At 43.8% G+C, this 15,429-nt stretch overlaps 1 protein-coding gene across 4 annotated transcripts in view; it reads right to left on the bottom strand.

Annotated features, from left to right (window-relative positions):
• The window catches only part of opa1 (OPA1 mitochondrial dynamin like GTPase), a 96,867-nt gene that overhangs the window by 64,638 nt on the left and 16,800 nt on the right, over positions 1 to 15,429 (bottom strand). For all 4 annotated transcript variants that reach the window (XM_083647761.1, XM_083647760.1, XM_083647759.1 and 1 more), the window contains 10 exons: positions 11,725 to 11,778; positions 9,197 to 9,301; positions 8,978 to 9,064; positions 8,312 to 8,425; positions 6,270 to 6,350; positions 6,066 to 6,140; positions 5,865 to 5,936; positions 4,965 to 5,064; positions 4,414 to 4,544; positions 608 to 680 (listed from right to left, as the gene is read on the bottom strand). In XM_083647761.1, coding sequence (XP_083503887.1) covers positions 608 to 680; positions 4,414 to 4,544; positions 4,965 to 5,064; positions 5,865 to 5,936; positions 6,066 to 6,140; positions 6,270 to 6,350; positions 8,312 to 8,425; positions 8,978 to 9,064; positions 9,197 to 9,301; positions 11,725 to 11,778 — 892 coding nt within the window. The remainder of the gene's footprint in view (positions 1 to 607; positions 681 to 4,413; positions 4,545 to 4,964; positions 5,065 to 5,864; positions 5,937 to 6,065; positions 6,141 to 6,269; positions 6,351 to 8,311; positions 8,426 to 8,977; positions 9,065 to 9,196; positions 9,302 to 11,724; positions 11,779 to 15,429) is intronic.

Below are 15,429 nucleotides of genomic sequence, written 5' to 3' on the forward strand. Positions count from 1 at the left end.
CGGATAGTTAGTTAAGTTAGTTAGGTTAAGTACATACATAAGTGCCTGGGTAGCGAGCAGACGGCAGTATTTGACAATTTAGCAGCTAAATCATAGATTATTGAAAGATATTCCCTATTCCAGACTGAAATGCTATAACAGAAGTGGAGTATTGGCAAGAATGGCATGAACATTTGGACACTTATTCAGCGGGTATCTTGCATGTTGCGTTCAGGTGCAATTCCATCGCGGCCACATGTTGGCCTGCGGCGCAAGTTGAGTATCACTGATCTACTCTATAGGTGGAACCTGTGATGTAACAATGACATTTCCATCATCTATTGTTCTTGAGTTATTGTGTTCACAATAATGTGTCTACACACAGACAGTGATGCCAAGTTACATTAATGACCTACATATCATTTGCAATAGAAAGCATGACAGAGCATGACATCCAACTGGCTCCCTGGTCAGCACAAAAGCTGGCATAACAACCAATACATCACAGCTAAGCTTTGTGGGACTTCTCAGTCCAGCTGACATGTGTTTGATCAGATTGGCTAAAAGGACTCTTTATATAAGGTAGGATTAGAAGCACGACGGTTGATGACACAGTGGGATGTGTTACCTTTCCCTGTCACCACTGCAAAGTAACCCAGGGCCTTCATGGGAAACAGCTTGCCTTCAACGATCTGCTGGATCTGAAAGAGAAGACAGGGGAGGAAAGTGTTTATTCCACTCTATGGTGCAAAACTGAGCTTCCTAAAGGCTGGCCCACTGAGGTATGAGCAGGTCAAAATAAAGATTTGAGCGCCCTCTTGTGGAGGAGCCACATATTGCTGTCTCTCACACCATAAGTTGGTATTTCCTCCACTGGTGTAAGGAAATATATGTAGACACAGCAGTTACTGAAGTGCAGCTTTTGACTCATTATATTCTAAAGCTGTGTTCACACAGAGATATTTATTTTTCTCTCTGTCGCTCGATTTAACCCTTTGGAATCGCTCTGTCGCTCTGTTTAAATCGCTCGTCAACAGGCACAATAATTGACGGACATCTGGGGGCTATAACGTTACGCAATGTCATGATATTTGTCCACTACGAGCCACCGTAGTTGTTTACAAGCTAAGCTTATCAGCGTGCTCCTAACGCGAGCTCCATACCGGTAGTACAGACTTCACTTCATGTCAGCTGTCGGCCCGTCAATGAGCTGTCAATGCGGTTTGTTGCCACACAATAAACCAGCGGTTTGTTCCGAGCCAGTGTGATCCTTGACTCGCTCTCACACGGCAGCCAATCAGCGTTGAACAGCGAGCGACTGATGCCAGCGTAATTCCGCTCGAGTTGGGATATTTCATCTCCGGCGACGAGCGTATTTTCTCCCTATCGCTCTGTCTCTGTCGCTCGGACGCCCAGCGATTTTTCTCCCGGGCGAATATACGCTCAATCGCTCATTTGCATTGACTTTGTATGTAAACGTCGATGCCAGCGAAAAACTTGAATAGTTCGGCGTGAACGCAGCTTAACACGTTCAGTGCCAGCGACGCCATATGGCGTCATTAGAAATTTACCGTACAGTGCCAGCGACGCCAAATGGCGTCATAACTCCAAATTGTTTTTTTGACGGGGGGGTGTCGATCTAAGCTTCTTACGTCGCCTCTAACAATATTGTAGCTATTGGAGGTCGATAACCTATTTTACAAACCCATTAGGTGGCGACAGCACTCTCCTGATCAGAGAAAAAGGAGCCAAACACACAGAAATAGTCACTGGGAAAAAGGAGGAAATCGCATCGCATCCGTCCGTATGCATCGACGTGCAGAAGCACAACGAGCACAACGCCAGCTGTGCCCAGAGCAGCAGCATCCGCTGTCACAACTGAGCACCTTCATGTACGCTGCAACAGCACATTCACATAATCAGCATTATTATTCCGAACTGGAAGCATGCCAGCCCGTGACAAACACACGCGGAACCAAAAAGCTGAATATCGCGCACCATTCACTGTGTGTGCGCAGCAAACTCAGCAGAGACTGAGAGCCACCAGACACATAAGACACACCCAGGAGGCGTGTGCAGTTGAGGGGGGGGGGGGGGGGAGCACGGAGAGCAGCAGAGCAGCATACACTTCACCCAGACAGACCCAGACATCAGAAAATTAGCTTCAGAGTCAGAGATGTGCTTGAAATGTTTAATTTCACAAAAGGCTCGTTATCTCAGCTCGTAGAAAAAAAGGTATGTTTTTCGTTCAATCAGGCTATCTTCTCCGGCTCATAACTAAAGAACGGAAAATGGGATCAATAAACTTTTTTTTGCAGGTGATAGAAGAGAGTCTCATCGTTATTTGTGCGTGTTCAGTGTTTACATAGTAATTATTAAAAAAATTATATGACTGTTTTAAAATGCATTGCGGCCTATGTGGCACAGCAAGCAACCTTTTGCCCAAGGGCCGTGGCACTGAAAGTGTTAAGGAACATGAAGTGGCAAGTTGGCAACACATTTTAAGCAGGACTTTGTATCATCACAATGTGGCTAGTATGTGCAAATGAACCATGTTGACCTTCCCTCCATCTAGCTCCATCTTGTATTGTGTCATATTTTATTTAGTACTTTGCACTCATCTGTTTATTTGTACCTGCCTATACCTGTGAAGCACTTTGGTTCCAGCTGCCGCTGTATGGAAATGTGCTATATAAATAAAGTTGACTTGACTTGACTTGACTAGCTTCTAGCACAGGGGTGGGCAACTGTTTTTCATGGGGGGCCACATGAGAAACCCAGATTGTTGCCGGGGGCCGAACAAATATTGTCACGCCGTAACCCATGGATGGGCAACTTTGATGATAGAGAGGGCCACAAAAAAATGTCCTCGCTACCAGTTTTTGCTGAGGGCTGAACGGGGCCAGCGCGAAACATTTTGGGCATTTGAAGCCAGGTTTAGAGGAATAACTCATTTTAAATTAACAGTTGTGATGTCATTATTCAGTCTTAACCACCAATATTTGATCCTTTTCTCACTCACTCCTATGTCACCACCCGCTCTCCCTCTTCAGTGCTTGAAATTAACTTTTTTGACCACCTGCCAATATGGCTGCTAGATTTTAAAGTTACCAGCCAATTCGAATTTCCACTAGCCGAAATGTTTTTCTTGAAATAAACCAGAATATGAGTGGGTTATTTTAAGCTTAAGTATCAGTAAGTGGCCCGGGATTCTCAAAGCCTGTGTTGAGGGTCACACAAGAACAAAAATGCACTCTTGAAGCTAAATAAATCCAAAACCAACAAGTTAATTATTAAAATTTCTACTTCAATGTAGAACAGTCATTTCTTACACATGAGATTACTTTTAGCCTTTTAGTCATAAATATTATTGAAATATATGCCATATTCCAGACTGAAATGCTATAACAGAAGAGTATTGGCCAGAATGACATGAACATTTGGACACTTATTCAGCGGGTATCTTGCATGTTGCGTTCAGGTGCACTGTAAAAAAAAAAAAAAAAAAAAAATTTTTTTTTTTTTTTTTTTTTTTTTTTGCAATTCCATCGCGGGCCACACAGGGGGCGCCCGCGGGCCGCATACGGCCCGCGGGCCGTATGTTGCCCATGTATGTTCTAGCAGCACCGAGAAGATCTCAGTTCATTCACAGGCACTTCCATCTCCAAATGACCTTAAAAACAACGTCATTGGGAGACAGAAGTGCACAGATGGCTGTTGGAACTACAGATTCTTGATTTTGTTGTTTTGGTTCTGTATGCACACATCCATGTTGTTGTTTTGGTACTGTACTGTATGCACACATCCATGGAGAATCACATCGAGAGCCTTAACAAGCGTTGATGACCCGTGCCAGCTGGCAGGGCGGAGTTTCTGCAAGCAGACGAACGGGGATTTCTCGGTGTAGGAAACATGGAAGGAAAGTAAACATTGTTCATCTGCATATATACTGTACTACCTGCATTATAATGATACAAAGCTGGCTGAAAAGTGCCAAAGTCCTCGTTTAACAACCAGTCAGACACCTAGAGACACGCCCCCCCAGACAGTTTCATACAGCCCTGAGATGTTTTGGGTGGAGGGGGGGAAATCCCTCAGTAGATTTGTAGGTTATTTGTTCTGCAGCCGGACATGCACTTTCTCATTCTCTCATCACCAGACACAATATGAATTATTGTTAATAGGTGTATGAATAGGAAACATGCTTTCTGTGGCACTTATGATCGGCTACTTCAAATAATAAATATATATGTGTTGACGAGTCAAATTGATTTTAGCCGACAATAATCCAGGCCCCAATGAGGTCTCGTTTTGACAAAATCCGGCCCACTACCTAATATGAGTTTGACACCCGTGAAAAAGAACATTGTGACTAAAGCAGGTACAAGTCTTTGGCTCTGCAGGTGAAACAAGTGGCCAGTTAAGGCGTCTTACTCGGTTGGGACTGGCCAGGTTCTTCTCAGCCAGGTCCACCTTGGTGAGGACAAAGATGGTCCTCTTGCCCAGCGGATCCATCTGGCTCACCAGATCTGTCACGATGCTTCTCTCTGCATCTACACTGCCATCTGACAGAGGAGGACACAGGAGAGGAGGTGATCAGGTCAACATGACAAGGATGAGGGGGACACAGGAGTATGAAAGCAATGAACAAGGAGGTGGGAGAGTTGGGTCTACCATCATCTCCCATCTCCCTACAACACGCGGCTGCCTGCACGCAAGACATTTGGTGGATGGATGGCGTACTGATAACTCAACAAAATTGAGAGCCTGATGAAGACCCTGTGTGGTTGAAACGCGCGTAGCGTTTTGTTTGCCCGTGTACCCCTTTGAAGATATATTCTGTTTGTAACACTGCTGTGTACACGAATATATTACTTCGGGATTAAATACTACTTTTGTAAAATTCAAGGAGCTCCCTTCTCAATTTTGTTTAGTACTTTGCCTGCTGAGCTGCCTTGGTCCACAACTCTGTACTGATAACTCACCCTGAATACAGAGGATGATTGCGTTGGGGTTCTGCATGTAGGCCTTGCTGATGCTGAAGATGGTTTCCTTAGTGTCTGCTGCCATGCCCGAAGTCACAGTCTGAGAAAAACAGACATGAACAGAAGATTTGAGAACTTGTGTGTGTGCTTGCCTTACTTTATTTGTAAAGACCGTTTTAGGTTAGGTTAGGTTAGGTTTAGTGTTTAAAGTTATGCTAAGTTTATGGTAAGGTTAGGGCATGTATTAACAATGGTTTTGGTTAGGTCCCTCATTCAATTCGATAGATCAAATCTTTATTGTCCTCTAAGGGCAACTTGGTTTTCATTTCACAAAAGTTCAAATCAGATAGAAATCCCCACATCATGTATCTTACAAACATGTATCTCTACTCACACTGATGACCCCTGAGTGTGCATGTCTCTACTCACACTGATGACCCGAGTGTGCATGTCTCTACTCACACTGATGACCCCTGAGTGTGCATGTCTCTACTCACACTGATGACCCCTGAGTGTGTGTATGTCTCTACTCACACTGATGACCCCTGAGTGTGTGTATGTCTCTACTCACACTGATGACCCCTGAGTGTGTGCATGTCTCTACTCACACTGATGACCCCTGAGTGTGCATGTCTCTACTCACACTGATGACCCCTGAGTGTGCATGTCTCTACTCACACTGATGACCCCTGAGTGTGTGTATGTCTCTACTCACACTGATGACCCCTGAGTGTGTGTATGTCTCTACTCACACTGATGACCCCTGAGTGTGTGCATGTCTCTACTCACACTGATGACCCCTGAGTGTGTGCATGTCTCTACTCACACTGATGACCCCTGAGTGTGTGCATGTCTCTACTCACACTGATGACCCCTGAGTGTGTGCATGTCTCTACTCACACTGATGACCCCTGGCAAGTCGACCAGCACCATCCTCTGGATGCCGGGCCCTTTGACACTCAGGGAGATTGTCTGTCAAAACACAGAAACCTCGTCAGTCATCATCCTACCACACACTACAGCAGGAAAACAGCAGACAGCAGTGTTAAACAAGCTGAACCTCAAAGAAAAAATTGAAAGACAAAGAAAAATGTGTCCCACCTCAGGACTGACTGTCTGCCCCTCTTTCACACTCTTCCTCATCCTCAGCTCTATCTCATACCTGAGGGCAGCCAGCTGCAGGAGGGAGGAGAGAGAGGAGAAAACTGTGTCAATAAGTAACCAGGTTTATGCTTGACTTTCATGATGGAGGGATGGTTGGATGGATGGGTGAGTGAGTGAGTGAGTGAGTGACTTGTGACTTACATCTTCCTCCTTGCCGAGATCAAACTCTCGGCCGCTGTCCTTGAACATGGCCACGTGATGGGGGCCCTCGCTCAGTGTAACCTGGGCAGAGGAGAGAGGGGAACAGTGTTGTTACACTTGACATTTTACAATTCCAACGTTCAAGAGCCGTCCATTCATTTGTGATAATGGACGCCTCAAAGGGCATTAAGCCGCTTGTACCATGGTCACTTGCCAAAGAAAAATCTAAGTTGCAAATCTCCTACAGCACCTGGCTGCACTAGATCTATGTCCACAGCTCCTCACCTAGCTATACAACAGGGAGAAGACAGAGAGTTGTGGCTATAATAGCATAATATAGCACATGGAAAGATATTACATCTGGGGTTCCACAAGGGGGCGTCATTTCACCTTACCTGTTCCTGTTATATATGTCCATCCGATCAGTCCTGTTCGATGAGACACTTGATATAGGGTATGCTGACGATATAGGGCTGTCCCGTGCCATTAGACTCTCTGACATAGGAACTGATACATCAATGGCAGGTGAAGCAAAGCGGCTTGAGGAATGGGCTGCAGCAAATAACATGCTTCTCAACGGCAACAAGTCATTGGAGCTGAGAGTATGCTTCGCTAAGGACCCTCCCCAGCCAGCCCCTCTAATCCTCAACGGCCAGGTTGTCCCTGTTGTCACAAGCACAAAATACCTGGGTTTGCATCTGGACAATCAGCTCAGTGGAGATGTTCACGTTGAGGAGGCTGTGAAAAAAGCCTCCAAGCGTCTGCATTTTCTCACTGTGATGGCAAGAAATGGGCTCCCTGTAGAACAGTGTTTCGGGCGCCCCCCTAGTGGTCCGCGAGTAGATATATATTTTTTCACCTCCCACTATCCAGTTTTCTGGGAAAGGGAATCTATAACACACTGATCAGATCATGTCTAGAATATGGGAGTACTGCTTGTGGGCTGTACGGCTAAACAACGAGCCACCATGGACAGGGTTCAGAAAAGGGCTGTCAAAATAATGATGAGGTTTAAGGACGTCTCTTTGCATCTACCTGATCTGCAGACAGGAAGAGAACAGGCCACTGTGAAGCTGATTCAGGACATGATGCACCAGTCTAACCACCCGCTCCACCACATCCTCCCTCCTAGTAAGAAAGAAAGGGCCGTGTTCTGCACAGAGGCAATCAGTTGTCTTTGCCAAAAACCAGAACAAATAAACTGAGAAACTCCACCATCTCTTGTGGCGTCAGGCTTTTTGATGGCCTGTAGTTAAGCGTTGATTGTATTTTTGATGTTGGGGTTTGTTTTAATAATGCATAATGTACGTGTATTTTTTATTGTTTTTTTCAAGTGTACATTCTGCATAATTCAATCATGTATTGCAAGTCAGAATGATTAAACTCAAACTCAAGTTATGTTTTCATACGTTTTGCAATCAAGTCATAACTAATTTCCTTGGTAACACCTGGGAAACCGACTAATACCTGGAACAACCATGATATCCTATCAGCATCTCATGCAATGGAAACGTTGTTTACTGCTCCAGTAAATAAGGAAGAACCTTAAATACAAACTGGCAACAGGAGATTAATCTAGTCCACTTAGCTCAGAGATACTAGAACCCTTCGGCTCAGAAAAGCTAAAGCTAACGTTATGCTAGCAACTCAATAACATTGCGTACGGTTGACAAACCGTAAATATAATTTACTCTCAGGCTCTGTTGGCCTGAAGTAGTGAGTTTAATAGTGAAAGGGATGTGAGATGAATAATAATAAATTCTGAGGGCTTCTCGCAGTTTGTGTGTTTGGCTACAACGCCATCCTGTGGTGCTCATGGGGCACTGAAGGACTACACTGTTGTAAATGAATTTTTTTTTATCCAGGCTGATAGTAGTAGCCAGCAGATTCATTTCGAACGGATGGAACTAGTAATTAGTTAGTAATTAATTAGTAGGTGTACATTATCAGAAAATAATGTACACCCTGCAGCCAATCAGAATCAAGTATTCACCCCCAGACCATGGTACAAGTGCACACATCAGCCAGTGTGCCCAGCCTACCTTGACAGGAGAGCGGGTCATCATCTCTCCAGAGCCCCGGGGGAAGATCCTGGCCTGGGCGATCATCTCCAGCACGCTGGTCTTCCCAGCACTCTGATCCCCGACCACAACCACCTTCACAGAGCAGGAGGGAGTGAGCAGGATGTTGGAGAGAGCAGAATGGACAGAAAAGAGGTTACAGGAGAACATGTAGCAGGACACTGAGGTAGTAAGGGGGAAGGGGGGGTAAAGAAATGATGGTCCAACTCATGAACATGCTTCAGAATTTATTCAGAAAAACAGACGGACAGAAAAACAAATGTGGTCGAAAACAACCTCCACCCAACTCTCTTAGTGATCATTTATAGTCAGCCAGACAGCACAACAGCTGAAGACCAAATAGAGGGATAAAGCCATTCTTTGATAGGACTCCATTTGCAATCAATCAGGTGTATATGCCTGCTCTTAGCCTGGGTAGGTGGTCCTGGGTGTTGTAGTTGCTTACCCTGGGTAGGTGGTCCTGGGTGTTGTAGTTAAGGTGTATATGTGCCTGCTCTTAGCCTGGGTAGGTGGTCCTGGGTGTTGTAGTTGCTTACCCTGGGTAGGTGGTCCTGGGTGTTGTAGTTAAGGTGTATATGTGCCTGCTCTTAGCCTGGGTAGGTGGTCCTGGGTGTTGTAGTTGCTTACCCTGGGTAGGTGGTCCTGGGTGTTGTAGTTGGAGTCATAGTCGGACAGGATGTCCAAGACCTCAGAGTACAGGTCAATAAGGGATTTCTACATGGGGGATACAAAAGGATTTGATTAAACAGTAACCTTTACATGAAAATGACACACATTTAGCTGCCACTCTTATCCAAATGGACTTCTGGAGTACAACAGAAAACTGTGTTTGTATGAGAGACCCACCTTGACTTTCCTCTGGTGAATCCCCTTATCGTCTTTCTGCAGCACCACTTTCCTCAACTCTTTGTTCTCCTTCTCCAGTCTCTCCAGCATGCGCTGATATTTCATCTGTGAGAGAGAGCAGCAAGCAGTCAGCAGCCAGCATAAGCCTGCACAGTGCACACCTAAGAGCATTTTGACACAAGATTGTCAATTTCAGAATCAGAATCAGAAAGACTTTAATGATCCCCGGGGGGAAATTGGGACAGGTTACAGTAGCTCGCACTCAGAACACGCATAGCATAAAATAAAAAAGTAGTAAAATGCGATAAAGTAAGCAGGTCTGCTGGCTTGGTCCAAGACGGCAACAAGGCAGTAGAAATCAGTGAATTATGGTCTGCTGCCTGATTTTGAACTATTACTACTACCGTACTAATAATATTAATAATAACATTTTTGGGGGTGGGGGGCTGCTGCTGAACCTCATTGCTTACTTTGACATTATTAATGTCAAAGGGTATTGCATCTGTTACTACAAAGTGAGAGATCAAGAAAGGAAGTGAACATCATATCAACTTCTCAGCCCCATACTACTAATCATGTAACATTATGTACCTGAAACATACAATCAAATATATAAACTCATCAAAAAAAGTTCAGAAACGTGATTTCGGTCGATTATTCACAAGAGTACCAACAGAAGAATATTGCAGGGGATTTTGGTACATCTTTTTGGGCAGCTACCCACACGTTTAGCTGTGTTGCTCATTCCACGAATGCCCGATCCTTACAAGTTGTACCTCGTTGTAAAGGTGACTAATCAGGCTTTCCAACAATATAAAATACAGGTCCCAGGTCCTTTCTGTGTGGAGTTTGCATGTTCTCCCCGTGTCCGTGTGGGTTTTCTCCGGGTGCTTCTGGTTTCCTCCCACCATCAAGAAAGACATGTATGTTAGGGTTAATACTCCTGTCACTGCCCCTGACCAAGGTACTGGCAAAAGAACTGGAGTTGGTCCCCGGGCGCTGCACAGTGGCTGCCCACTGCTCCTAGTTCTAGGAAGGTTCCTAGTAGAGGATGGGTCAAATGCAGAGGATGAATTTCCCCAAGGGGATAAATAAAGGATAACTTAACTTAACTTAATTGGTATTATTAAAGGGGGAAAATAATCGACCGAAATAACGTTTTGAGGAGTTTATGTAAAAAAAAAAAAAGTATCCTGTATCACGATGTTAGAATTTTTTATATCGCCCAAATCTACTCACCAATTCACACTTAGACCAGTATTAGATTTGAGTTGAGTCTGTGTTGATTTGGGCAACAATTCCAATATTTCTCTCGTCCATTAAGATTTAAAAAACATCCTGGCGCCAGTTAGTCTCTTAAAACAGACGTGTTGGCTCACGCAATTTTCAGAGGCTTCCGCCTACCCGTCTGTACCTCATGCAGGGGGAAGTTGGTCAAAACGGAAAAGGAAACTTCGGGAAATGAGCAATGATAGGGTGGATGTCCCGCTTAAGGCAGGTGATTGGAGAAATACGAGCGGTATTTCGTATTTCTCCAATCACCTGCATCGGTTTGTTTACATGCGGCGTGATTAGTCGAATACCACCAAACTTCCTCCGCTCTGAAGTGTCCCCCACAACTTCCTCTGACCTTTGACCAGGCTCTGTGGGCTTGAAGTACAGACTGTACAGTATATGTTGCATTCAAAGAATGTAGAAGAGACAGTCTCGCTTATGAAACTAGGCCCCAGTGATTTCAGCCAGACTCAGGATGATCTGAGGAAAATCATAGTCACAGATCTGGGTCAAAGGAGCGTCGTGGAAAATTCTAGGGCTGGGTAAAAAAAAAATCGATTATTATTTTAATCCTTTGATATCGATTCATATGTCCAAAGATAGATTTTTTTTTATAAAAAAAATATATACCGGTATATATAATAATAATAATAATAATAATAATAATAATAAACATAGGCTATAATATTATAGGCTGTGTGGTAGTTGAAACATAGTTTCAAGTTGACGTTTATTTATGTTTGTAGTTGAAACAAAAACATAAATACTGTAGGCTACATAAATGGAAATGTTTGATCATTATTACTTTTAGAAATTATATAGGCTGAAAAAAAATCACTGTGCATAATTGTGAAAGTGTCTTTATTGACAGATGAAAAGGCTGTTATTTACCCTTTTTCACCACCTGGTGGGTAAATATATGTGTAACTAAAACAGGAAACCCTGTGTTACATAACTGGACAATCATGTAATTCAAGTTACAGCTAAAGAAACATGTCTATGGTATCACTAACCAAATCGATATTGAAATTAATCGAATCGGGATTAATCGATTCAGAACCTTGTGAATCGGAATCGAATCGATTCTTGAAATTTGAACCAATACCCAGCCCTAGCGAATACCACGGCTAATTGTGTTCAAAGTAACATACACCCCACCCGGGTAACGTCTAGATAAGTCCAGGGCATGTGTGAAAGGTGCTTAATGTACTGTACCTGTGTTAATGTACTGTACCTGTGTTAATGTACTGTACCTGTGTACGGAGCAGTTCCTCTTGAAGCTGGTCTACCTTTTCTCTGTCTGACGACTGGAGGTGGAAGAACAACAGGAACAAATGGGGTTAATGCTCCCTCTCTGATGTTGAACATCAGGCCTTCCCCTCACCCTCAATGTACAACTTCACACGCATGGGATCCCACCAGCATCAGGAGCTACATGACATACATGCACATTACATTACAGAAAGCACCAGAGGTGGGAGAAGTCAAGTTAATGCATACAAGAGAGGGGATTCCAAGCAGACCATGTTCATTCTGCTCTTTTTCAGCTTCAATCAAGAGGCTATGAATCACACACAAGCACAAATCACAAAGTGAGCCCTGGAAAAGACAGCTGAATTAAGCATCGTCAAAGTCATGACAGAGTTTTGATGATTTGGCAAAAAGCCATTTGATTGTATCTTTGAGATGCTCAGAGAAGAGGAGGGACAGAGAGCAGGAGACAGAGCGTAGTCAATGGGATTGGCAGCAGATGACAAGGAATTAAACACACATGTACACAAACACACACACACACACACACACACACACAACAAGATGCTTTATCTGAAACTACTGAATATCTACTAGGGCTGTGAATCTTCACTGGCCTCACGATTCGATTACGATTCAGAGGGCTACGATTCGATTACGATTATCGATGCATCACTTTTTTTCCCAATACATGATTTATTTTTTCTCACTTTCTTTTTTCTCACTGTGTGGCCACTTTTAAAATAAAAGTGCATTTGGAATTGCATTGTATTATGATCCAAATAAACAACTGCATGTACTTCCATTATATTTTATTCGATTATAAAAAATAAAAAAATAATTACGCATGTCCGCATCGCGATGCATCTTATAATCGATTATTTTTGACGCCCCTAATATCTACACTATGGAGTAGCGCAGGGATGATGTATTTTTGTAGTCGGAAGTCCCGGACATGTTGGTGCTTCAGGGGAAAAGTGAATGGGCTTTTAGAATGTGGATTTCACTTAACACATTGACTGCCAGCCCTTTTTTCAATGCTGTAGGTAGGTTGTGCCAGTTTTTTTTTTTAGGATTCTGGCTCATTTTACAAGAGCCGAGGATTCTTTTCTGTTAAGACTTCGTGAACACCAATCATCTAAAAAGAACTAATAGAATGTGTGCTTTCTCTGTCTAAAAGAGTTAGTTTGTAGAGTTAGTAGTTATGTAAGCATTAGCAGTTGAATACAGCATGGTTTCAGCGTCAGAAAAAATATTCAGAGATAAACGGCTTTTTGTGAAATTCGATAGAACAGTCACTTTAACCATTCATTTTTGGCATCAGTAAGAGTCAGACATCTAAACAATAGTTTTGAACAGTAATTTCCTCCATAACAGCAGGAAACCCCCCTCTGCTTCCAACTCCTCCCTCCGTGTGTGTTCTCCTCCTGCCTCCCTGGCTCTCCAGCGGGCGTGTCACAACGAAGTTGCTGCTGCCTGGCTGCTGCCTGTTTGAGCGGCCGCTGTTTGAGGAAGTCTGGGTGGACTCGCTCGTTTCGTGGAGTTTTGGTTGAGAGCTTTGATGCGATTCTGGTCATATTTATGCTGCGTGTTTCAAAGTGTGCATCCAATCTATTCTTGGAACCCCCCACCGTTGCCACCGCTGTGCATCAGCGCGAAAGTGAAAGCGTTTTCGCCATCAATTTTACAGTATGAGAACGGCTTGCTCGCGCTTTTCCGTCCAGTTTTGGGTCGCCTCTTTCTACTGTGGAGAGACATGTCGACACTCAGTGGGTCGGTAAAATAGATTATACACATTCAATACCTCCAATTCTGGTGTAGGAGACGTAAAAGAGGTTGATCGATGTCCCACCGTCAAAAAAAAAAAATGTTTATGTAAGCCGAGATATCTCGTCCTTGGCACTCAACGGTTGGATTATGTAAGCCGAGATATCTCGTCCTTGGCACTCAACGTGTTAAATGCATAAAATAAGGTATGTGGTTAACACAAGTTTATGGGAGCGGTAATTTGTGTTCAGCAGGATAATCTTCACAAACGTGAATCACTTTTATGATTTTTGAAGCGTTTTCTGAAAATCAAGTACAAAAAAACACATTTATGTTTCAAAAGTCATAAAAGTGATTCACGTTTGTGAAGATTATCCTGCTGAACACAAATTACCGCTCCCATCAACTTTTGTTAACCACAGACCTTATTTTATGCATTTAAGGGTGCTTTCACACTGGCGCCCCGGTACCGTTCCAGAGCACACTTGTCCCCAAATTGACGCCAGTTTCGGAACGTTTGATGAGTGTGAACATACCGTTTCGTTCCACGCCCGGGCGCGCAACGGGGAACCATGACAGGATCCACTTGAAAAGGTGGCTTGGGGAATGCTTTGACGTATGTGAAAGCGAACCGTTCCTAACCGCATAAGACAACACACGGGCGAGGATACACTGCAGGCATAGTTGATGACGCGCAAGTGCACTCCGTTTCGTTTCCGAGCACGGAAGAAATGTTGTAATGTGAAAGCTGACCAGCGGGGGAGAGGGGAGGGGGGTAATTGTGCGTGGGCGTGGAACGAAACGAAAGCAATCGTTCCCAGTGAGAACGCGCCCTAAGTGAAATCGCCATTCTAAAACCCCATTGACTTTTCCCCGGAAGCTCCAACATGCTACTTCCGAACTCATTCCCGAGGTGCTCTATGAAGTTTCATACCATACTATATCTACACTATACAGCAGACAGGAAGTGTGCAGTAACTTACAGTACATTCTAGTGATATGCGGGAAACGGTCACGTGCTTAATGGTGTTTTGGATTTGCTTTGTTAAATATTATTGAGGCAATATGAAACCTCTCTAGCAGGGCTGACAGTAGGTCTTATTCCTTAAATATTATATATATATATATATTATTGAGGCAATATGAAACCTCTCTAGCAGGGCTGACAGTAGGTCTTATTCCTTGCTGCTGTTCATCTAGCAATCTCAAGTGCTGCTCAGTCATGGTGGTTCCAGAAAGTGCAGTTCACACCATGCAGCGAGCGGTGTGCCACTCCACTCCATGCAGTGTTTCCAATACATCAGTGGAGCGCTGTTGTTGATGATCCAGATGGAGGCGGGGCTACTGGAAATAGGCTAAGCTAACTCTCCATGCATGCCATTCCTTAGCCCACCCGTGAAACAATCTTAGCATAGCCTAACAGACTACTGAGTGATACATGGAGGGTCCATTTCCAAGCGGACGGATTGGGGTGTTTTTAGGTATCGACATAATGTGTTTGATGTTTAACCTGACGCTGCCAGACGGATGTAAGTTGGTTCACATTTGTTTCACAACCTAACATTTGTGAATTTGTGGAACAATGCCGCCCCCATCTGGCAGAGTCAGGCTATTTGATGTTAGCCAGCACTACCAAGTCTCAGATACATTGATACTGAAGCAAAGATTAAATCATGAGTTTCAAGGTGGAGGAAATGGCCTCTCCAACTCGGCTCAAAGTATATCAAGTTAAGTTAATGGCCAATAATGAAGATAACGGATAAGATAATAGACAATAACGCATTAGCAGTAACATAAAACACTATAAGCTGAATCTGAATCTTAGCTCATTTGAAAACAAGACACTTGTTGGAATAGGGATTCCATTATTCCAAGTCTATTCCTTATAGATCAAATGAGTTAATTTTGGTGGGTAGCTGGAGACCTTCGAGGGGGTCGGG

Source organism: Poromitra crassiceps (genome assembly GCF_964638095.1).
Source record: "Poromitra crassiceps genome assembly, chromosome: 12".
NCBI classification, from domain to species: Eukaryota; Metazoa; Chordata; class Actinopteri; order Beryciformes; family Melamphaidae; genus Poromitra; species Poromitra crassiceps.